The sequence below is a fragment of the Malaya genurostris genome, chromosome 2 (assembly GCF_030247185.1).
Source record: "Malaya genurostris strain Urasoe2022 chromosome 2, Malgen_1.1, whole genome shotgun sequence".
Classification (NCBI taxonomy): Eukaryota; Metazoa; Arthropoda; class Insecta; order Diptera; family Culicidae; genus Malaya; species Malaya genurostris.
The window spans coordinates 138,956,829-138,981,216 of record NC_080571.1 but is presented as its reverse complement, the minus strand read 5'-3'; the positions used below and the strand labels follow the sequence as shown (position 1 = coordinate 138,981,216).

The 24,388-nt window shown below is 35.0% G+C and overlaps 1 protein-coding gene across 15 annotated transcripts in view; it reads left to right on the top strand.

Moving 5' to 3' along the window:
- The window catches only part of LOC131430107 (regulating synaptic membrane exocytosis protein 2), a 1,567,561-nt gene that overhangs the window by 106,193 nt on the left and 1,436,980 nt on the right, over positions 1-24,388 (top strand). For 14 of the 15 annotated variants that reach the window (XR_009229486.1, XR_009229487.1, XR_009229488.1 and 11 more), the window contains one exon: positions 20,094-20,202. Coding sequence is in view for 10 of the 15 variants with exons in the window: in XM_058594797.1 (XP_058450780.1) it covers positions 20,094-20,202 (109 nt within the window). In the remaining 5 variants the exon portion in view is untranslated. Of the gene's footprint in view, positions 1-20,093; positions 20,207-24,388 lie in introns of all 15 variants that reach the window. The other variant, XM_058594801.1, reaches the window with a different exon arrangement.

The following is a 24,388-nucleotide window of genomic DNA, read 5'->3' as shown; positions in this document are numbered from 1 at the left end:
TTGCTGATGAATAGATCCAAAATGAAATGAACTCCCGATCTGGAAAGTCGCGTTGGTTGATCCGGAGCGAGGATGTTGTACTGTCCAGCTTCGTAATCTTCGGCAAGTACGAATCCGTTTCGATTGTGTCTTCTGTTTCCCCACAGCTCATGACGTGCGTTCAGGTCCCCAGCAATGATGAATTTGTTCTGTCGTCGAGTGAGCATAGCCAGATCTCGCTTCAATGATGCACACGTACTATCTCGAAGATTGGTTTGTTTGGGGCAGTACACTGCAATGATTATGATTACTTCGTCATGATTATGATTACATCATCGTTGTAATCTCATTTCCGATGGCTTCTACAAGTTGAAAATTAAAGACTGATTGAAGCCTGTGCAGAATGGATCGTTGAATGGCAATGACAACTTCCCCTCCTCTGGTAGTTGTCCTGTCGAGCCTCTGAATCCTGTAATTGGAAATAAAAATAGGAGTTCCAGGTTTAAGATTAGTTTCAGTTAAAATAGCAATATCGGCATTCTTTTCTTGAAGAAAGTCGGATAATTCAGCAGTTTTGCTTTTAAGTGAGCAAGCATTCTAATTTACTACATCCAACTCATTATATTGCATATTCGATGATGAATTTGCCTAAGGCGTTGATTTGATCTAACCGCGTTCTGCAGTTTCGTAGTTGTGTTGTCATTGTTTCAAAAATGACGATCAGTTGTTCAGCAGAGAATAGTCATCCTTTGCTTGTGGTTGATTATTGCCCCACCCAGAAGGGATTTTGGAGGAAGAATCTTTTTGTGATTTAGCGGCTGAATCTTTTGGATTTCTGTGAGGAAGCGGCGGCAAATTTGGAATATCCCTCTTCTGTGGGAGCCGAGGGAAATTAATTTAATCCATTCTGTGGAACATTCTTGCGCGTTGATTGTTTGCGGGACGCCTGTTGTCGAATTTTTGTGAACTCAGCACGTTTGGGACACGATTTGCTAGTAGATGGATGGTCGCCATCACAGTTCACACATTTTACAGCGATGTCATCTAGTAGGCAATCGTTGGTATTGTGTGATTCGGCACATTTCCCGTACCGAATTTTCATGTGGCAATTCCTCGCTCCATGGCCGTAGTTCAAACAGTTCTTGTGACATTCCGATGTACCGGTTTATACTTTTGCCATTCGATGATTATATTGAATAAAGATTTTATCGTTTTCAGTTGACTCATGGTGATGGAGCCAGGGTTGCCACATATACAGATTAATCTGCATTTTACAGATTTTTCAGATAAATTTGTGACCAAGATTCTGTATATGCAGATTACAGATTTTTGGCAAAAAATGCAGATTTGTACAGATTTTTTATAGCGTGGATTAAAAATTGTACAATGATCGTGTTAAAATGTATTAAATAATGGTATTGATTGTTTTTTTCAAAGTGAAAACTTTATCCTGATTGTGTGTTGATTCTAAAATAAGGATAAAACTTATATAAAAGAGTATGTTAAGGACAGTAAACACAGATGTTATATCTGCTAATAAAGATTTGTTTATGCTTAATTTTAGTTACAATTAGTGTAGCGTAATTGCGTATCCTTTCAAAAATTGCTTCTGATAAGATGTAAAGATGATGGCCTCGGCCATAACGTAAGGTAGTAAAGAAGAAAGATTACCAATTGCAATATACCTAATGAACGAAAGTGAAAATAATCAAACTAAGTTCTCACTTTCAGATTGGATTTTAAAAGTTTTCCGTCAAATCATTATTTCGAGAGGCTCAAACGTAAATACAACTTCCAGCGTTTTTCAACTACAACATCATAAAATTCAGAATAAGAAAAGTTTTGGTTTCCTAAAATTTCGGTTCTAAAGACTTTTCATTCCGTTGTGCTTTGATTTCTTATCTCTTTCTATATACAGATTTTCAATACAGGCTTTTGAGCTCTCGATACAGATTTACAGATTTTTCTTCAGAAAAATGCAGATTTAAATGTGGCAACCCTGGATGGAGCCCTTTTCCAGATGAACCAGGTACAGTTGATCTCGATACTTTTTGTCCGTATTATGTCGCTTCATTTTAAACATTATCAAAGGCTTTAGTCCAGCCTCCGACAGTGCCTGCTTTAGTTCGGCTTCCATCATGTCGGGTAGTCCTCGAAGTACAACCTTCATAGGTTTGTTGGCGGCAATATCGTGTGTGAAGTATTCCGCTTTTGTCTGCTCCAGGTGCAATTCCACTGCTTTGTAGTGGTTCAAAACTGGAACATTTATTTTGTAGCCTTCAGTACATAAACAGTACAGTTGATCTCGATACTTTTTTTCCGTATTGTGTCGCTTCATTTTAAACATTATCAAAGGCTTTAGTCCAGCCTCCGACAGTGCCTGCTTTAGTTCGGCTTCCATCATGTCGGGTAGTCTTCGAAGTACAACCTTCATAGGTTTGTTGGCGGCAATATCGTGTGTGAAGTATTCCGCTTTTGTCTGCTCCAGGTGCAATTCCACTGCTTTGTAGTGGTTCAAAACTGGAACATTTATTTTGTAGCCTTCAGTACATAAACGGATTGATTGTCGTTTTGAAATCCGAGCGTAGAGTTGGTGGGAAGCCCTTCATGTAGAAAGGCGGTATTTTAGCTTGGGTAGGTAGACAGCTGCGAATAAAAGATAAAACAAAATCGAAATAAAACGTAGTAGGTTATTCGTCTATCCACATCGAGTTTTAGATGACGAATGGACGTTATTTCTCACATGACATTTCGTTTTATACATGCTACTGGCAGCGGTGTCTCTTTTCAAAAATTCGTTTTCCTGTTCACAAAACGGGAAACTGTGAGACGACGTAAAAGAGAGAGTTAGTAGAGCAGCAGCCAGTAATACTGAATTGACTGTCTAGCTGTTAACAGCATCTCATGGAATTTTTACTCAGAAACACGCACACAGGAGGAACAGTGAAGAGCAAGGTAAAGTCCCGCTCGAATCGTGCTGGTCTGCAGTTCCCAGTTGGCAGAATCCATCGTCTGCTCCAGAAGGGAAACTACGCCGAGCGTGCCGGTGCACCGATCTATCTGGTGGCAGTGATGGAGTACTTGGCTGCCGAAGTGTTGGAATTGGCCGGTAACGCTGCCCGTGACAACAAGAAAACGAAAATCATCCCTCGCCATCTGCAGCTGGCCATCCATAACGAGGAGTTGAACAAAAACCCCGTTCTTTTCAGGATGATCACATCACTGTGATAAAGAAATATTTACGATTGCTTTAAGTTTAGCCAATGTTGATACGTCTGGATAGTAGAAAGCGCAAAATCAAGTGGAAACCTTTGTTCAAACAATTTGTTCATTTTTGTTTTCGGCCGCATACTAAAGTATTCACGACAAAAATACATATTGATCTGTATACGTGGCAACTCTGTTTCGCACGGCATATTTGTATACTAGTATAATGATGTGTTCAACATCGTCACTTCCACTTTCGCATTGCCGTTCGTAATTGAATGTGTTAGTGACGGTGCAAATTATTTTAACTTTAATCTTGATGAATCTTTTGGTAGGAAATATTGAAAGTTTAATTAACTCTTAATGATTATCTGTGGTACTAAAAAGTGCCTTGAATTGTCAAAATCAACAAGATCTGCATTTAGATCTGAGATGGTTCTCGTGTGTGTCTTGTTTCGGCAACAGTTGCTCAGAAAATAGTAGGAAAGCGACAAAATTCATCTAGTTCTTTATGATGATTTTTAGCACTAAAAAGTGCTTTGAATTGGCCTTGCTGGACTTTTTGGCTGCCTTTCAACCGTTTCTCGGTGCCATCGTACTTTCAGAGTAGCTGCTTTAACTTAAATGACGCTATTTCTCACATCACATTTCATTTTATACCTGCTACTGGCAGCGGTGTACGGACAGTCCCTTTTGCAAAATTCCTTTTCCTGTTCGCAGAACTGGAAACAGTGAGACGACAGGTCCTAGATGTTACTCTCGTGTATGTCTTGTTTCAGGGACAGTTGCTCAGCAAATAGTAGGAAAAATTAACCACTCAACTTTTATATGGATGCTCTTGTATAGAAGTAGACATCTGGTGTTCTGATTGGCTGGTACTGTCATGGGTTAAATCAAACAGGGGTGGAATCATGTAAAGTGATAAGTGACTATCACCTCCTGGTGATAAAGAGGTGATCACCAGAATGATTGGAATCACCAGAGGTGATCAGCTTTACTATCACCATCACCGGTGATTGAACCAACTTCACTCCATTTATCACCTGTCAAGAAACGTCAATTTTTCAGGAGTTAAATATGAATGTGGTGTAAACCGTTGATATTAGGATGAGTAACATATGAAAGTTGCGTATACCCATATAATATTTTAAAATCTAAATTTTTATTCCTATAGTTTTCAATCCTTTTCATTAACATTAACATAGCGTTGAAAAAAATTGCCTCGCGAGTATGGCAAACTGCGCACAGTTCCGATTTTTATTTTTCAATGGAAATCAATGTCACAGTCAGATCTTTGGAATAAATTTGCTAGCTTTGAAATGACACGAATTGGCATTTCTCTCGAATGAGAAAGATCCGTTAAATAATTTTGTGTATAGTTTTCATTCACTTTACGATTATGGCATTTCTTGTAGTATCATGATCACAGAGCTTTCGAATGCTAGTTCCATTTTGGAAATTTTACCCACCGGTACTACGAATATCCACTATGATTAGCAACTAAATGTCCAAAAATATTGCCTTTTTTAGTTCAACTCACAAGAAGAAAACTAAGAACGCAGTTTAATCTTTTTTACTCGTTCAGTTAAACGAGACTGATATGTCGCTCACTAAGTCACGACCATCTAACTCTACTGACAATTTTAGCATAGATTTTTTATGTTGTTACGTTATGTGCAACAGGGGATGTATACATTCATAAACTTATCACTTTTACAGAAAGCAATTTATCTTTGACTGTACGAAATTACGAATACCTCAATGATATTCCTTCAAATAATAATTACAACATCAATGAATTGATTTCATTGATAAATACTACCGTTCAGTCTATGAATTCTTTAAACTATACACAATCCGTTCAGTGTATGAATTATTTAAATTATACACTCTCCGACCAATTTTGGTAGGTTATGTTTATATCAGTGGCTTAAAATTCACCTAACAGAAAATAATTTATAAAGCCTCAAAAAATCAAATCACTACTAAAAGTGATAACTATATTGCTATCACCTCCATTTTGACATGAAGGTGATAAAACCGTGGTGACTATCACCTTACGTAATGCCAACATTTGATAGTGATGTTAGCCTTTCAGCAGTAGTGACTGAACTTGGTGATTATCACCTTACACGATTCCAAATTTTCAAAAGTGATAATCACTTGGTGATAATCACCTTACGTGATTCCACCCCAGGTTTTACAATAGTGTACTATTGAAAAACTTCGATGTTGTTGCAATACACGTTCAAGTTGAAAATTTTCGATTCTATTGGTAGTTAGATTCAGAGTTGAACTGAGTCGTGATCATCATTCGCACGTCAAAGCTACGAGATAGTTCTGTCACGAACCAAAATGATCGTCATTCAAAGATGATCGAATTGATGCAATGAGTAGCGTACGGCGAACAGGCACATCAGTGACGCGAGAGTGGCAACACGCTGAGAGTAAAATGATTCGAATGAGAGAAGAGATCGGTTATTCTCTGTTTGTATTTATATGACCAGTTTAAAGTTCTGTACAGTTTTTTTAAACATAAATTGAAAATGGAATGTTTAGAATCATTGGATTGCTCGTAAAGGTGGTATAAACTACTCCAGCAAGTCAAATATCAGTATAACGTGCATTCCAGTTCAATTTAGATTTGATATCATCAGATTTTAAGAAGTTTTGGAGGACCTTTTTCTCGCTAAACTAAATCAACAGTTGTTTAAAAATACTCTTCCCACTGTAGGATTGGAAAAGTTTCAACAATCAGAGATTTTCCACTACAACATATCCACAACAATTATTACATAACGCACTGCAATATGAATTTCATTTCATGTAGTATCCAGATGTACATTTTCCACTCTAGTTGAACTTTGAAGACATGAAATAAACGAAGGAATTTGAATGCAACTGAACACGTACAGTTACTGTATATACATATGAAGCGTTCTTCCTTTTCTTTTCCTTAAAACTATGCAGAGAAAAATTATTAAACTGAAAGTTTCGGATTCTTAAATATGTATATATGTTACATCACCTAATTTGAAGAAATTCATCAATAATGCACTATTCGATTTCTATCGAGACAAAAGTGTTTTGTTTTCATTTATTTTTAGCTAGAACTGCCTACTACGACTAAAAATGTCATCGCAACACGATCTCGTAAAGAGAGGTGGGACCCAAAAAGCTATAAAACAGCCAGTTGCAATAAAGCCTACTTTGATGTTCATAATCATTTTCTGACATCACCTATCGTACAAGATGATGCAAGTCGGGTGTTGATTCCACTTTGTTAGTAAATCTTCGGCAATGTTAAAAATCTTAGAATTTGTTATTATGATCGTTGGTATGGAAATCGGTTTGCTTCAATTTTCATATAAAGATTGATTCATTGGATTACGAATGCATTGTTTATTTTCCTTCTATGAACCAAATTAAATCGAGAACGTTGTTTTTAACGAATTTTCCTTGCAATTGACGATCACGACGGAAATTTTAGACATTGACCGTCACTCTGAGACTTCCATCATATTGATTCGTCTCCAAGTGAGCACCAGACTGAACTGACGGAATATATTTCTCAGTGAAAAGCATACATTAATAATGACGGTATGTGTAGCTGTTCAGTGAGAGAGCATGCGAGAGAAACGATTATTTTTGGAACGCTTGTGTCCGTCAATGAATATTCTTTGTTTACGGATACTGGGTGCAACACTGGTTAGATTATATAAATCCTTCCACAGATCACTGAGCTATGAGTTTTCAAAACACGAGAAAGGCAAACGCGCCTTATGAATTATCCTCTTTGATGCTCGTTCATACCAAACATTTCAGAAAAGTTTAGTTTTGAACTATTTGAGATAATGTCACACAACTGAAAATTTTATCATAAAATTGTGATCATATTTCCGATGGCATGTAGCAAGAATTATGTTGATTCATTAGGTTTAACAGGAGATATTCACGATCAAAAACTTATCACTCTCTCAGAGGGTAAATCTTGAAAAGGCGCTCCATAGTAAAGTAAGTCGTATTCATGACAAAAGATAAAAAATGTTTTTATGAGACTGTTTTGAAGAAAGAGAAAGGCATTATCACACCACTAGGTGGATTAAGAAGGTTTTTTTTACAAAATTTCAACTTGTCTATCATCAAAAGGCGCAGAAAGTTGCAGAATGGACTACTTGCATATTAAACTACTTCAAAACAGCTTTCATGCCGTGGTTGAATTACTCGTCTGCAGGCGAGATATGTTCAGATCTCAGTATATATTCATTACTATGACACTTGCCACAAAATACAATTTTTTTGCACATTGAAGTCCATAAATTGGATGTTTGAGTAGTCGCATCTGTACCTTTTTGTGCCTTTTGATGATAGACAAGTTGAAATTTTGTAGAAAAAAACATGAAAAATGGCTATGAAATAATGAAATAATAGCAGCATAGTATATTTGAGAAATTTGTGTAGTTTTTAATGATAAAAACCTTTGTATAACATGAAAAACTCATATAAATTGAAAATATATGTGTTTTCTTACAAAAAACCGGTTTTAGGACCCTTTTCAGAAAATACATTATATCATGGATTTCACTCTAACAGTTCGGCTGGAAAGTTCGTATCGTTTAATAGAAACACACATTTTTTTGCCAAAATTCGTTTTTATTATTCAACATAATTGCCATCAGAGGCGATACAGCGATTATAGCGATCTTCCAACTTTTCGATACCATTTTTGTAGTACGATTTGTCCTTTGCCTCAAAATAGGCCTCAGTTTCAGCGATTACCTCTTCATTGCTTCTAAATTTTTTACCAGCGAGCATTCTCTTGAGGTCTGAGAACAGGAAAAAGTCACTGGGGGGCAAATCTGAAGAATACGGTGGATGAGGGAGCAATTCGAAGCCCAATTCGTTCAATTTCAGCATGGTTTTCAATCATTCGTTGTTGTTTTTAATCGATTGTGAGCTCACGCGGCACCCATTTTTCACAAAGCTTTCTCATATCCAAATATTCGTGAATAATATGTCCAACACGTACCTTTGATATCTTTAGGGTGTCAGCTATCTCGATCAACTTCACTTTACGGTCATTGAAAATCATTTTGTGGATTTTTTTCATGTTTTCATCGGTAACAGCCTCTTTTGGACGTCCACTGCGTTCATCGTCTTCGGTGCTCATATGACCAGTACGAAATTTTGTAAACCACTTACGAATTGTTGCTTCCACCGGTGCAGAGTCTGGATAACACTCATCGAGCCATTTTTTGGTATCGGCGGAACTTTTTTCCATCAAAAAGTAGTGTTTCATCAACACACGAAATTCCTTTTTTTTCTATTTTTTTCACAATAACAAAAGTAGCTTCACTCAAAATGCAATATCTCACAAACTAATAATCTGACAGCTGTCGAATTTATACACGTATCTTTTGAAGGTTGGTACTAACTGAAAATGGTATGGATTTAATTCTAGTGGCGCCCTCTCATAGAAACGATACGAACTTTTCAGCCGATCTGTTAGTTACGGGAATAGTACCTACAGCAAATTTGTTTGAAATAACTTTCTGCACAAATGTTTCAAAGTAACTTAGCCCCTATGTTGGCTCTGAACTAAAATAATATTCTTATCTCACTTTTAGGGGGATTAATCACATCAATAAAATTTGCCAAAAGATGGCGTCTATTATTCTGAGCAACTTTGCTGAAGATACTGTACCTCAAAAAACACGTTCCTATGAGTTATCAATTATGAGTGTGAAATTGCGTTTTTGAACCACTGTGGACTGGTTCGACTCAGATCTCGAAGACGCTACATTCACAGGAGTAGTTATAACTGCCGCAAGGCTCTTAGTTCTCTGTTCGTTGTATAATAGTTCATGGTGACTAACAGTACAACCTTTCTTGCTGCAGGGTTTTCTCTTGCAGTTCCTATTGTGACGAAGTAAGCATGACACGACACCAAATTCGCGTACAGCATCCCACCGTCCATCTCGAGAAAGGTCAAGAAAACGTTTGCGTTTGTCCACTGTCTTGCAGGTGCCTTTTCATACTGAGTGAACAACCTGTATTCTGCCACGCAGTCCGGGCGGAGTGCGTCGAGGAATGGGGGGTGTTTTTCACAATTAGAAATAATAATCTCTTTTTTCTGTTCTTCTTTAAACATCTTTTATTTACTTTTATTACTTCACAATTAGGGTCTTACACTATGGTGACGAGCTACACAATGGCAGAAAAATCTTCGCAAAAACCTGTTATGTGTTATCACTTGTTATCTTTCTCGGTAACACTAAAGTGGATCTACGCTTCTTGTGCTGTATGTTTTGTTTACGAAAAATATCTATTATCCCTCAGTGAATGTTTCTTCTTCCACTTGCTACCATCAGGCTATGTGCTGACAAATCCGATATTTACTTTTATTTATCTCTATTAAAAAACAGCTTTTCTGTCAGCCACACTTAGCGGATTCTTTTCTTATCACTATTCAAAACTGTTTTCATGCTTTTCTGTCAGCCACATTTAGTGGATTTTTTTCTTATCACTATTCAAAACTGCTTTCGTGCTTTTCTGTCAGCCACATTTAGAGGACTCTTCTTTACTACGATATTGTACACGGATTGGTACTACTTGAAAACGATTATTAACACGAGAACGACCTTTCTCTTTTTAGTGTTAATCGCGCAATGAATATTTTAATTTTGTCATAAAGCTTCACTGGCTATGCTCTAAACTATGACGACCGTAACTTGCGGCTACTCACCGCGAACTCTTTGAAACTGACTGACCCCCTACTCTTCCCAACTATGGGTTTTTAAACTCCTAACATTTTCTTTCCTAAGATTTTAGTACAACCTGAGCTTGCGATCTTAAGTAGAAAGTTCATCCGACTTTCTCCCAAAGTTCTACCAAAATGCCGAGAGCCGCGAACCGAAATCACTGTCACTATGTCAATGAGCAGTGCCCGTGAAAAGATTTTTTTTTCGTGAATACGACTTACATTACTATGGGGTGCCTTTTCAAAATTTACCCTATGAGAGAGTGATAAGTTTTTGATCGTGAATATCTCTTGTTGTATCTAACTAATCAACATAGTTTTTGCTACATGCCATCGGAAATATGATCACAATTTTATAATAAAATTTTCAGTTCTGTGGCATATTCTCAAATAGTTCAAAATTAAACTTTTCTGAAATGTTTGGTATAAACGAGTATCAAAGAAGATAATTCATAAGGCGCGTTTGCCTTTCTCGTATTTTGAAAGCTCATAGCTCAGTGATCTGTAGAAGGATTTATATAATCTAACTACCAATAGAATCGAATTTTTTCAACTTAAGGGTGTATAGAAAAAGCATTGAATTATTTCAATAGTACACTATTAAAAAACCTGTCTCATTTGACCCATGTCAACACCAACCAATCAGAACGCGTTCTGAGGAATAGAACAAAATATCTGCTGCTGTCCAACAAATCGTTCGAGAAAATGTTCCGAACAGTTCTTAATATCGTAGTGAGTTCCACAATTCGGTCCTTCTGAAAGGCAGGAATGAATCCCGTACAGCATCCGGATAGTTTCTTTCAATGAAATGCAAATCCGAAATTAAATAATCGAAATTAAAATTCTATATGCTGTTATTTTTATAGCCGTTAGGACTGCCCATTAGTGAAAAAGCTACAGAAGAAATCACATATAAAGAAACCTCTTAACAAAAATTGGATCAGTTTGGATTCTATCGCCAATGCGAGCAGATGTATTTGGTGTCGTTTGCAAAGTTAGTTTCGCTTTCGGCAAGAGCGTCACAGCTGCCAGTCATTTGCATTGGTGAAAAAACAAAGGTGGAGAGCATTACACAAAATCAGCCGTTCTAATGGCTCTAAGAGTTTTCTAAAGAACTATTAGGATTTGTTGGACGCAAATCGAAGGAAAATATCCTCAATTTAGTGCAAATCTAGAACAGTTTGGTTAGATTTGTGCACTTTTCGCTGTGTGAAATTCACAGTAATCGAGATCAAGTGAAGTCTTCTCTGTTTTTGCGAAAAATGTTCCAGAGTTTAATGTCGTAGAGAATTACGCAATTTGACCCTTCTGAATGCTAGAAACGAATCGCTACAGCATATTGATAGTTTCTTTCAATAAATTATGCGAATCCGAAATGAAACAGTCGACATTAAAATTCTGTATGCGGCTATTTTTATAGCCGTTAGGACCGCCCATTAGTGAAAAAGCTACAAACGAGATCCGGTAAAAAGAAACCTCTCAACAAAAATTGGATCAGTTTGGATTCTATCGCCACTGCGAGCAGATGTATTGTGTGTCGTTTCCAAAGCTAGTTTCGCTTTCGGCAAGAGCGGTTACGTCACAGCTGTCAGTCATTTGCATTGGTGAAAAACAACGGTGGAGAGCATTACACAAAATCAGCCGTTCTAATGGCTCAAAAGTTTTCTAAAGAACTATTAGGATTTCTTGCTCGCAAATCGAAGGTAAATGTTCTCAGTTTAGTGCAAATCTAGAACTGTTTAATTTGATTTGTGCACTTGGAGCCTTTTTTGTTTTTGCGAAAAATGTGGAAAAGGGGAATGCTTGCATAATTCATACAATTGATCAACTAATTGATATTCGGGAGTGTTAAGGAACATGTCAGTTGTTTTCGTATTCAGGACATTCAGTTATGTCTCTGACATTACCCACCCACCTTTTTTGTTGCTCGTCGCGGTTACGCTGACGTGGAAGCTTGCCGGAAAGGTGACCAGTTTTTCCTTCACGGCTGGGTTGCTATTTTTGCAATGCTGCAAGTTCAATGAAATTCAATGAAAAACTTTGGTGAGGGCTCAAGACTCAAGATGTGCATTTAAGAAACCTCTGGTTTCTTATTGTTGCGACCTTCTGCACGAGCCAGCTTAGGCTCCTGTATAATCCAAGGAATATAAACAGTGCTTATGACTCCGCAAGAGAGTACACCCAATTCCCAAAGGTCGCCAAGTTGATCCTAGGAACTTAGCGACGATGACACACCCAAACTAATTTAATCGACTGCGGAAGTTTGTTGACCAGCTGTTGAAGAAGAAAAACAGCCTGCAGCCGAACGATATTTTCATCGTTTGAGAATCCACACATCGACTGTGACATCGATTGTTCTTTGGCAGTGCGAGAAGCACTTCTGACCACTGAAATACTCTGCACTCTCGTTCGATTCACGCTTTTACGTTTTTTATCCAATCATTCACTCTACTACGATCATTTTCGTCGTCACTAACTCGATTGAATCCGTCGCAAGAATCCACGTTTGATCGGTTTGCCAATTGCTTAAGAATGTTAAGTGTCGACGTACAGAAGCCGCTTCTCAGCTACCTGGTTTTCGAGCTCGTATTTCTCCAATGGTATCATTAACTCCAATTTCAGCATCGAACTTTTCGAGAAAACACGTGAAGCAAATAATAAGGTTTCTGGGTTTCTGTTATGATTCAGCCCTTTTCTTGAACGAAATATAAATTTTTGGTGATTCATACGGTTGGGAACCGGAAAGTTGTTGATTTTCTGTAGCTACTGGTTCTTCGTTTCTGCGGTCAGATTCTGGTTGGGGACCGTAGTTCGTAGCTAGACCTTTTTTGCATCAACGCATTTGAGACAGCTCGGGCTCTGGTTCTCGATCTTCTTCGTTACTCTCACGTCAGCAAAATGTTACCACTAATTGCACTCGTCACACTGAACCATGTCGTCGGTGTCGGGACCCTCGTACCTTGCATGACTGTCCAGGTAGAGTTTCGTCCGGTTGCTGATTTGTCTACGAGTTTTCCTCGACCACCACTACTATAGACACCATCTTCCACTTGGACATAGCACCAGGCTTCAAAACCTAACATCGCTTTCGATCGCGTTTCTTGAACCAGGGGTGACATCATGCATCTAGATTCGACTAAAATTTTATCGAATCGACTACGTTCCGTATTATGGATCTCGATTCGAAGTCGATCATCGAGCTTCGTTCGACTTCACTAAAAGAAGTATTAGATTATCGAGAAGTTTTGGCATTGTGGAACCAAAACAATCGAGTTCGTAAACGACTGAACTCAATAAGAAATGGTCGAAACCCTTATTACTATCGACTATGAGTTTTCGAATACGGTTCTTTTTAGGTAGTTATCGATAACATATTAGATTTTCATAAACATATTAGTATTGATAATCATTATTCTAATGCATTGTTTTGTATATAATTTTTTTAATTTGTTTGTTTGGCATATTATGTACAAGTCGAACTGTTCAAAAGCATATTAGTTGAAAGATGCGTGGTATTTATTTAAAATAACAAAAGTAAGTCGAGACTAACCTATGCCCAGTAACTGTAGTTTGTAATCAAATTTCTGAAACCTGTGGACAGAAAACGTCGTTCAAACGGATTGTGGGAAATGTTTATTCGCTTGATAACAATGAGTGAATAATGTTTTTACCCATATATCTAACTCAAGTAAATTGAAAAATTTTTCCAAACACCTCGAAAGTATTTACAATATGCCAAAAGCATCACAATCTCGTGCTATTAGCGTGTATTTGACTCTTCAATAGTACCTAAATAGATTATGAATACTACAAAAACCTATTTTAATCCACCTAGTGGTGTAATGATGCCTCTCTTATATTACTCATTACATCATAAATTTAACGGTGAAATTCGCAAAAACAACTGTTTATTGGCACAATACAAGTAGGTTTAGAATTTTCCCTACACAAAAATCTCAGAATTGCGGAAGCAAATAATGTCCTCATGGTAATAACCAAATCATATATATATATATATATATATATATATATATATATATATATATATATATATATATATATATATATATATATATATATATATATATATATATATATATATATATATATATATATATATATATATATATATATATATATATATATATATATATATATATATATATATATATATATAATAGGGCTGAAAAGTCACCACTTGTGGCTGAACACCCAATTTAAATCTTAACTCATATTCCAATAAATAGTTATTTAAAAAAAAACTGTTTATTGAATAGAAATAGGAAAATTTGCTCGAACCTAATCTCGCAAACTCTATAAATCCTGTTTACCCTGTAGTTCCGGAACCGAAAGTAGTATCCATAACGAATTAAGGAATTCCGTATGAAACTGTAAGATTTTTCTTTTGAACTTATAAGTTTGTGAAAATCGATCCAAGAAAAGTGAGCGAGATCCTTTTTGCAGTTTTTAATCACTGTTTTCAATTCTTCCGAAACCGGATTCAGATAAACGGAATAGCCGAAGTTTGTACGCTTGCTACCAACAAATATGACCTACAAATTGAAACAGTTTCGAACGTAGTTAAACCTATACTTACTATCTCATGCTCTATTTCGATTAAACCAATTAAACGAAATCTAACAAACGAAACAAACCTGCGTTTCCGTTACTTCTGCATATGTAAGTCAAGCTAAACAGCATGAATCAGCAGCATAAAACATGTAGTAGGATTATTATTATTTTATTATTATTATTATTATTATTATTATTATTATTATTATTATTATTATTATTATTATTATTATTATTATTATTATTATTATTAATATTATTATTATTATTATTATTATTATTATTATTATTATTATTATTATTATTATTATTTTTATTATTATTATTATTATTATTATTATTATTATTATTATTATTATTATTATTATTATTATTATTATTATTATTATTATTATTATTATTATTATTATTATTATTATTATTATTATTATTATTATTATTATTATTATTATTATTATTATTATTATTATTATTATTATTATTATTATTATTATTATTATTATTATTATTATTATTATTATTATTATTATTATTATTATTATTATTATTATTATTATTATTATTATTATTATTATTATTATTATTATTATTATTATTATTACTATTATTATTATTATTATTATTATTATTATTATTATTATTATCATTATTATTATTATTATTATTATTATTATTATTATTATTATTATTATTATTATTATTATTATTATTATTATTATTATTATTATTATTATTATTATTATTATTATTATTATTATTATTATTATTATTATTATTATTATTATTATTATTATTATTATTATTATTATTATTATTATTATTATTATTATTATTATTATTATTATTATTATTATTATTATTATTATTATTATTATTATTATTATTATTATTATTATTATTATTATTATTATTATTATTATTATTATTATTATTATTATTATTATTATTATTATTATTATTATTATTATTATTATTATTATTATTATTATTATTATTATTATTATTATTATTATTATTATTATTATTATTATTATTATTATTATTATTATTATTATTATTATTATTATTATTATTATTATTATTATTATTATTATTATTATTATTATTATTATTATTATTATTATTATTATTATTATTATTATTATTATTATTATTATTATTATTATTATTATTATTATTATTATTATTATTATTATTATTATTATTATTATTATTATTATTATTATTATTATTATTATTATTATTATTATTATTATTATTATTATTATTATTATTATTATTATTATTATTATTATTATTATTATTATTATTATTATTATTATTATTATTATTATTATTGTTATTATTATTATTATTATTATTATTATTATTATTATTATTATTATTATTATTATTATTATTATTATTATTATTATTATTATTATTATTATTATTATCGGTGTTGTACCTATTGTCACTCTATATGGCGATTTGAAAACTTTGACACTCATTGCCCTGTAATTGCGGAACCGGAAATCGGATCCGGATGACATTTCACAGTATTATGAACTTTAATTCAAATCAAGAGTTATGAAAATCGGTTCAAGCATCGCAGAGAAATCTAAGTGAATTTAGTTTTAGGAGTTTTCCTTCTCCACTTTCGGTGCTATCGGAACAGGAAAAGAGGGAACCAGTAGTGCCGAATTAAGTTTTCATTCCCACAAACTAACAAGCTCTGCAAACTAGAAGAATGTATCAGACAGTTTTATGGGATTTGTACCTGTTTTTAACCATCGTTCGTGGAAAAATACCAATAAAATTGGTAGTTTTCCACTTATAACGCATTAGTTCCGGAACCGGAAGTCGGACCCAGATAAAATGTTCTACAAATTTTCAGGATATTGTAAGACCTTGCATTTTAATCTCAGTTTTCGAAAATCGGTTGAGTTATTCCAGAGATAATTGAGTGTAAACTTTTTCTCAAATTTTCACATATTACCATATAACTCCGGAACCGGAAGCCACATTCAAATGAAATTCAATAGCAAACTATGGACTATAATACCATTCATTTGAATCTTAGTTTGTGAAAATCGGTTCAGCCATCTCTGAAAAAAGTTAGTGCATATTGTTTTCATTTTTTTTGGTACATATCATCATATATCTCCGGAACCGTTTGTTTGTTTGTGAAAATCGGTTTAGCCATCTCTGAGAAAAGTGAGTACATATTATTGTTACATACACACACACGGACGGCCACACACACACAGACATTTGCTCAGTTCATCGAGCTGAGTCGAATGGTATATGACATTCGGCCCTCCGGGTCTCGGTTAAAAAGTCGATTTTCGCAGTGATTGCATAGCTTTTCTATATGAGAAAGGCAAAAATGGATATTAAAGCTAAAGCAATATCTCCTAATAAATATGAGAAAATACTGCAATGAAAGTTGCAGAACCTAAAAGCCTTTGATTAAAACTACACATATGGATGACGTAAATTGTGTTAGACTTGCAACAATACATGAAAAACACAGAATTTTGTTTTATATAATTTCAAAAATTCATCGATAAATTGTGTACAAGAACACGCTTGAAAAAATCTTTACGTTTTCAAATGGATTGGAAACGAATCTGCTCCTTGATTTAAATTTCAGAAATGTGTTCATGTTAATTTCGTGGCAACTTAAAACCGCAGTATTACAAACATTTTTCTTCTTTTCAGTACTTGAACCGAATAATTGTAATCGAAAATACCCAAACAATAATTCACAGTTTAAATTTTTTTCATGATTTCAATATATATGGGTTTGTTTACCTATGTTTGTTATGACAAGTAGAGCAGCGTCAGTCGAAATCTAGTACCACATTGTTAGGATCTCGATCACGTGGTCGAAAGTGATACGTCATGCCACAGTTCAGTTGAATCGACTTAAAAAATAATCGTTTCGAGCAACTCGATTCGAGATGCATAGATATTACGTTTCTGAAGGTTTTAATTGCGTTTCTGAAGACACATATTAAGATTTCAAGAGAGGAAATTTCGAGATAATGAATCAGTTTTTGCTGTCGCTAGACTAGAGAAGCCTGTTTACTAATGGCAATTGCAATTCCATTGCTATCCCATATGCTATCGATCAATTTGTACCCAAAAACATTCGACGTGAATCTGTCCTTCCCCCATGGTCCAACCTGACCCTAAAACATTATAAGCGTGCTAAACGTTCTGCTCTAAGAAAACTATCGAAGCATCCTTCGCTAAAATTGAGATCTCATTATATGTTTCTCAACAATCGTTATAAGCAACTGAACAAAATGTTATTTCATTCCCATCTCCTTCAGGTTGACGCTATCTGTATGGATTTCTTCGCAGCATTTGACAAAATAAATCACCAAATTGTAGTTGCTAAACTCGAAAAACATAGATTCAGTGGATCTTTACTCAACTGGCATGAATCATATCTTATCTTACAATCGGCAATTAGCTACGACTATAACATTTCGCAGAATGTACTGAAACATGAGTCTACGGTTAAAGATCTAGGTATCGTTATTGATACCAAGTTGAATTTCAAAAATCATATCGATCATATGATCTCTAAGGCCTCCAAGCTTTTAGGTTTCGTCTTTCACATTATTAAGAGCTTTGTCAATGTACATTGTCATAAAGCATTATATTGTGCTCTAGTCCGCTCGACATTTGAATATACAGCTGTTGTCTGGTCATCCCATTATCAAATCGACATAGAGCGGATCGAAGCTATTCAACATAAATTTGTTAGATTTGCCCTGCGTAACCTACCATGGAGAGATCCCACTAATCTTCCTAGTTACATAGTTGGCTATAAGCTTATTGACCTTGATCGGTTATTTGTTTGTAGGAATGTCTTCAAGCCAACTTTCGTTGCTGATTTGCTTCAATCACATATCGATTGTCCCGAACTCCTTCAGTTGATTAATCTCGACATTCAAGAACAAATTATGGTTATAGAGAGCCGTTGTCCAGTATGTGCCCAACATTATTCAACAACTGTTAAAATGTCTTCGACTTTCATTTATCTCGAAACATGATTAAACGATTGTTTCATAGTCACTTGTCAGATTAGGATTTGTCTGGAACCGTTAATGTTTTATTTTCGTTCAAGCCCCACTCCGTCTCTCTATCATCTTCAATAGAGACTACCTAGATTCGCTCGCCCAAATTAACCCGGTCGCCTTTTCCTCTTTTGTTCTGTCTTCCATCATCCATTGTTTTTATCAATAATTAGATCTACATGCCGATTCTAACCCCGTCGTTTTTTCTGTCTTCCACAATCTTTAGCACCCCCTTCACCAACCCTTGTATTCCATTTACCTATCCACTTTTCTCCTCTCTCTGACCCTTTAGGCAAGAGCATTATTACTGACCTGTTATGCTTGGTGTCATCAACTAGTTATAGTGTTATAAATATAGTCTTAAGTGTTAGTTATAATGGAATTGTTAAGCCTATATTGTAATCTGTTGATACAAATGATGAGGAGGTTTTATGCCTGCTGGAGAGGAAGATTGCCAAATTTCATCTCCACCGGGCTTTTCCAAAATAAACCAAACGGGTTTGAGTTTCGCAGGAAAGAAAAGATTATAATTTCCCTGTATGAAATTAAATTTGTAACAACGTTTCAGTTTACAAATTCTAGCTGTTACTGCACCTCTCATTTCTATTATACGTTTGAATTAAAAACATTATCAATGTCTTCGAATTTGACTTACGTTTAATTTCCTCTTCTTTATTCGTCACCTAGAAAAGTTTCTCTATTCGTCGCCGGGTAAAGTTTCTCGGCAGAACAAGTAACGTTTTCGTTCGGCACGTTAGGAAAGACGTGGTACTTCGGTACCAAATGAATAAGTGTTTTGCAAGTAGCATTAACTTTACGTCTGCTTAGCGGTTCTAGTTGAACTGTTTAAGTTTGTAATAAGCAGTTCAATTTGAACTGCTCTGCACTGACGAGTCTAAGACGAAACGTAAAGAATAGTAAGAACTGGTAAGTTATCGGCCTTCTATACAGCGACGCGAAGTAATATAGGTTAGAACCTACAGCGGATAGAGTTTGAACTGTTATATAATAATGTAAAAAACACTTTCGCAATAGAAATACTAGTTACTGTTATGATTTACCTAGTAGTCAACGTTATCAATTTCGCTCAAGAATTAGCACTATTTGTATAATAATATTCAATAATTCTAAATACTTCGCTATTAACACTTCTATATGATGGTTTCCCTTTCCATCTTCCATTTCGTACCCACAATTCTGACAGTTCTGCTTACTTCCGTTATATTATGTTATAGCTTTCAGTACTTGACCAAAGGAAGAAAGCTTCTACCATATGTCTCCATATCTCTTGTACTTACGTTTCTGGGTATTCCATATACTGTGCTCGTTTGCGGTTACCTTCTATTCAATTATTATAAATTTAATTCTGATGATACCAAAGAATTTTCTGAATAAATAAATATGTGAATGAATATTTAAACGAATTAACAATTTAATAAAAAGTTGAATAGATGCATTGATAAGCGTTGCATTATAGTAAAACCTATTTTTCATTTTTGCAGATGGTCGCTCCGGAAGAAGTGGCACAGCACAACAATTTGGAAACTACCGGAACATTTGGAAAGCTAAAACAAACCTTATCGTCTTCCCTCTTGACTGCCCAAGACAAAGGTAGGTGCGCATATGAATCAATCGTAATACCTTCAGCTCAATGTATATTTATAACCAGACCAATCTATGATCCATTACCATGTATAAGCTAAACATCAGACCACTAAGGAGTAGCATGATCAGCACTATACTGTAAAGTGTGTAATCGATCACGCATTCTTTTGTAGTTCATATATCTTGGAGGAAATTTTATGAAGTTAAAATATCAATTCGTTTCAATTATCAAGCATAAATGCCTTATTAGTCTTTGCCTTTCTAGTAAAGAAAGTTTATGAAATCACTGTGGAAGTCGATTTTGTAACCAAAACACGGATGGCTAATTGTCACATATCATTCGATTCAATTCGTCAAGATCAGCAAATGTCTGTGTATGTGTGTATGTCTTGATGTCTTTAACCCTTATGCACTCGAATGGGTACCCGGGTACCTTTTCGAATTTCAAAATAAGAAATTTCTGAGTTAGGTTTAAACTAAGATTCTGCAATTCGGTCAATTCCAAGAACTAGTTGGACCATAACTTCTCATGCTTTGACTTTTCATTTTACAGTAAGGGGGGTCGAATGGGGGGGCTCAAATTTTTTTTATTACGTAAACACCCGAATGGGTACCCGGGTACCCACAAATAAAAATGCTTGTAACTAAGGCAAATTCCATCCGATTTGAATTTTTTCAGTACGGGTAAATTCAGAAATTTATCCACTTTTCGATGGCCGTGTATATTGCTGTAGTAGGTTCTTCTGGTTCCCGTTAATCCGGATTTCCGTAGAATGTTCCGACACTTGTGTTTTCCACCATAAATGTCATTTACTAATTTGAAACTTTTCCAAACCAGCTATTTGAGAAAGGCCGTACCAAAATGAACCTTTTGTAGAAAAATGACGTCATCTAAAGGGTAGTTGGCCTATTCTTACTCTCATAGAACGAAAAAAAGGAAATATAAATGAGAACGAAACTGTTTGGGAAGTAACTTCGTGATGTTTCGAAATGTTTGTTGCCAGAATTAAAAATTTCCCGTGTGCTTAATTTTTCCATCTTTTATTCATTCAATTAAAATTTAAGGATTACAGTTATTGCAAATGTCGTTACAGTGCTGGTTACATACAGGTTTATTGCAGAATTTGCAGGCCTTTCTTGTCTTCCGCCGCTGGTTATTTACACTTTTGCAAATGTGGCACACTCCAACCTGCAACGCTCGTCCGGTAGAATCACGTTCAGCAGAAATAGAAGCACTGGCTGGAAGTGGGGCTGAAATTTCTTTCCCGATGACTTCCTCGATCGCTGTTCGAATGAAGTACTTGCTAATAATCTTGTGATTTTCGATTCTACGGTCAATTGACGGTGTACAAAGCTGCAGAGATAATTCCTTCAAAAATTTTCTTCGTTTATCCGTAGAAAATTCAACATTGTGGTGATAATAGATGACGTAAGAAGCAAGAGCGGAAATGTTTAAAATATTGTAAAACATTGCCAGAGGCCAACGATTGGTTCTTCGCTGGACGGAATACTCCGAAAACAATTTATCCATGTTATCTACCCCACCCTTTGTCGCATTATAATATGTTATTATCTCCGGCTTTGCAACAACAGTTTTTTCTACGTCAGCAGTTGTATGCAATGTCGAAAGCATGACAACAGCTCTATTTTTCTTGGGTACGTAAGAACACAATGTTGCTTCCCTGTTGAATGCGAACTCCGTTGAATATTGCTTACGATCTTTATGTGGTTGCATGATGACTGGTAAGAACTTTGTTCTTTCTGACTGTTCCCACCATAGTGAGATTCCAACTGTTCAACATTTTCGCCAAATTGTAACCTGTACACAGTGAAAATAGTGTTCAAGTTTTCGATTCTAAATTTTCAACATCAAGTGAGCTAAAGATACTTACCAGTGAAGAAGTTATCCATAGTAATATTTCTGCCTGATTTTTTGTATGGAGCAACAAGATCCAATACTGTTCTCTCGCCAACATTACTTTGTCGTTGTCCTTCGGCTGGTTTTCCAGTGTATATTTTTCCTTGCAATGGGTATGATGTTTTGGCATCACAAACCCAAAACACTTTGATGCCGTATTTTTCGGGTTTCAGAGGCATGTATTGTGTGAACTTAGTTCTTCCTCGAAATCCAAAGAGCTGTTCGTCAACCGTTAGGTTTTCGTACGGAACGAATCCTTTCCTCAAATTTACGTTCAAAAGATCCCATACAGTTCTTATTGCAGCAGCTTTGTCGGTTTTAGAGCGCTCACTTCGAGTAGTTCCGTCGTCGAATCGAATAAAACGAAGTATGTCGCAGAATCGGTTGCGTGACATCGTGGCTCGAAAAAGTGGCAAGTGACCAGGCATCCAAAGCTCAGTAATGTTTTCTTTATTAGATCGGTGTACACCAGCAAAGAGCAACAAGCCAAAGAAGGCCTCTAGTTCTTCTGTTGTAAAATCGGTGTGTACTGTTGGTTTTTCTTTACAACTAAGAATATGTCGAGCCTTTTTATTGGTTTCAGTTAAAATTATAGATATGATTTCAGGAGTCATGATTGTTTTAAATATTTCTTTAGCTGTATATAAGTTTGTAAATTTCGCTGCGCCCCCGTTCTGACGGAGAATATTTCGTTTACGTGTCTTGCTAGACGGTAGCGGAGTTCTACTCCACTGCGTTCCATCTTTTGTCGAGAGATCATACTGCGCCTCATCTTCTTCACAACTTTCATCAGAATCGTACTCATCATCACTGTTCACTTCAAAAACAAATTCATTTCCGGCATCAGATGCTTCTTCATCCCCCGATGACATGCCGGCATCTTCTTCATCGCGATTCTTCTCAAGCTCCCTTACTGTTGATCCGGCTTCACACAACTTATTTCCCCGTCGCCTGGATCCTGGTTTCGGCATTTTGATTTAAATTTTCGAAGGAAATCCTTTGCACTTATCCGTGAAAACGACGAGACGAAATCTGTATCCGTTTTGATTACTTTTTGCAACTTTACCATCAAACTGTTCCGAGACATTTCATCAACACATATGTAGAATACACAACGCTGCCAACTGTTGCAGGACATCTCACTTATACATATTTACATCGCCTGAGGCCGAGGGGCACGCAGACCGAATTGATTACATGTTCAATTTCAAAATTTATTGTTTTTGTTACATTTTCATTACACTCCTTATATTTTTATTACCTGAAATTTACTACTGCTTTCACTAATTTTTATTGCATTTAATTACATTGCATACATAACACAAAATTTGGTATTGCGTGCTCCTCGCAATAGGCCTGAAGTACATAATAATTTTCAAACTGAAGATAAGAAAGTGAAGTATATAAGGGAACATACATAAAGTACGTCACGCGTTTAGGGGGGAGAGGTTTCAAAAATACGTGACAATACATGGTGAAAAGATTGAGAAATGCTCGACAAAGGGGGAAAGGAGTGGTAGAAAAATTCAAAATTTTATGTTACGTACATAACGGATGCCCCCTGAAATATATAAACATAACAACTCAGCATAGCACTTGATTTCATATAGCAATTCTTAGATAAGATTACAAAAATACGTGAAATCCGTGTATAAATGCCTCGATGTCGGAACTCATTTAGGATATCCGGGTTCCTGGGAACCAGGAGCACCATGTCCATCTTTATGGGTACCAATCCCAAAGAGCTTAAGTTCCTGAATCCAACAGTGCTAAAATTACTTCAATCGGTTGAAAAATGCTCAACTTACAGCGATTTAAAAAAATGGGTACCCGGGTACCCATGCGGGTGGTTAAAGGTGTTTTTTTTTTCGAGTGCACAACGGTTAAGGAGCAAAAAAAATAGGTCCCAAGGATTTGTTTTCCGCCCCCTAAGAACGTTGCGTCTGGGCGAGTGTCTGGTTTCGGAGTGACGTGGTTAAATATTTCAAAATGAAAAGAAATACGAGTGTGTGATGTCAGACACATATCCGGGTGAAATGAATACACGCAAAAGAGAAGCGGTCCTATAATCAATAAAAAAATATTTAAAAATATACAGTTGTTTTTGACTTTCTCATATAAAAAGGCTATATTATCACCGAACTGAAAACCGCCTTTTGAACCGAAGCCCGTGATCCGAATGTCATGTACCATTCGACACGACGAACCGACCGAATATCTGTGTGTCTATGTGTGTGTATGTGACAAATAATGTCACTCGATTTTTTCAGAGAT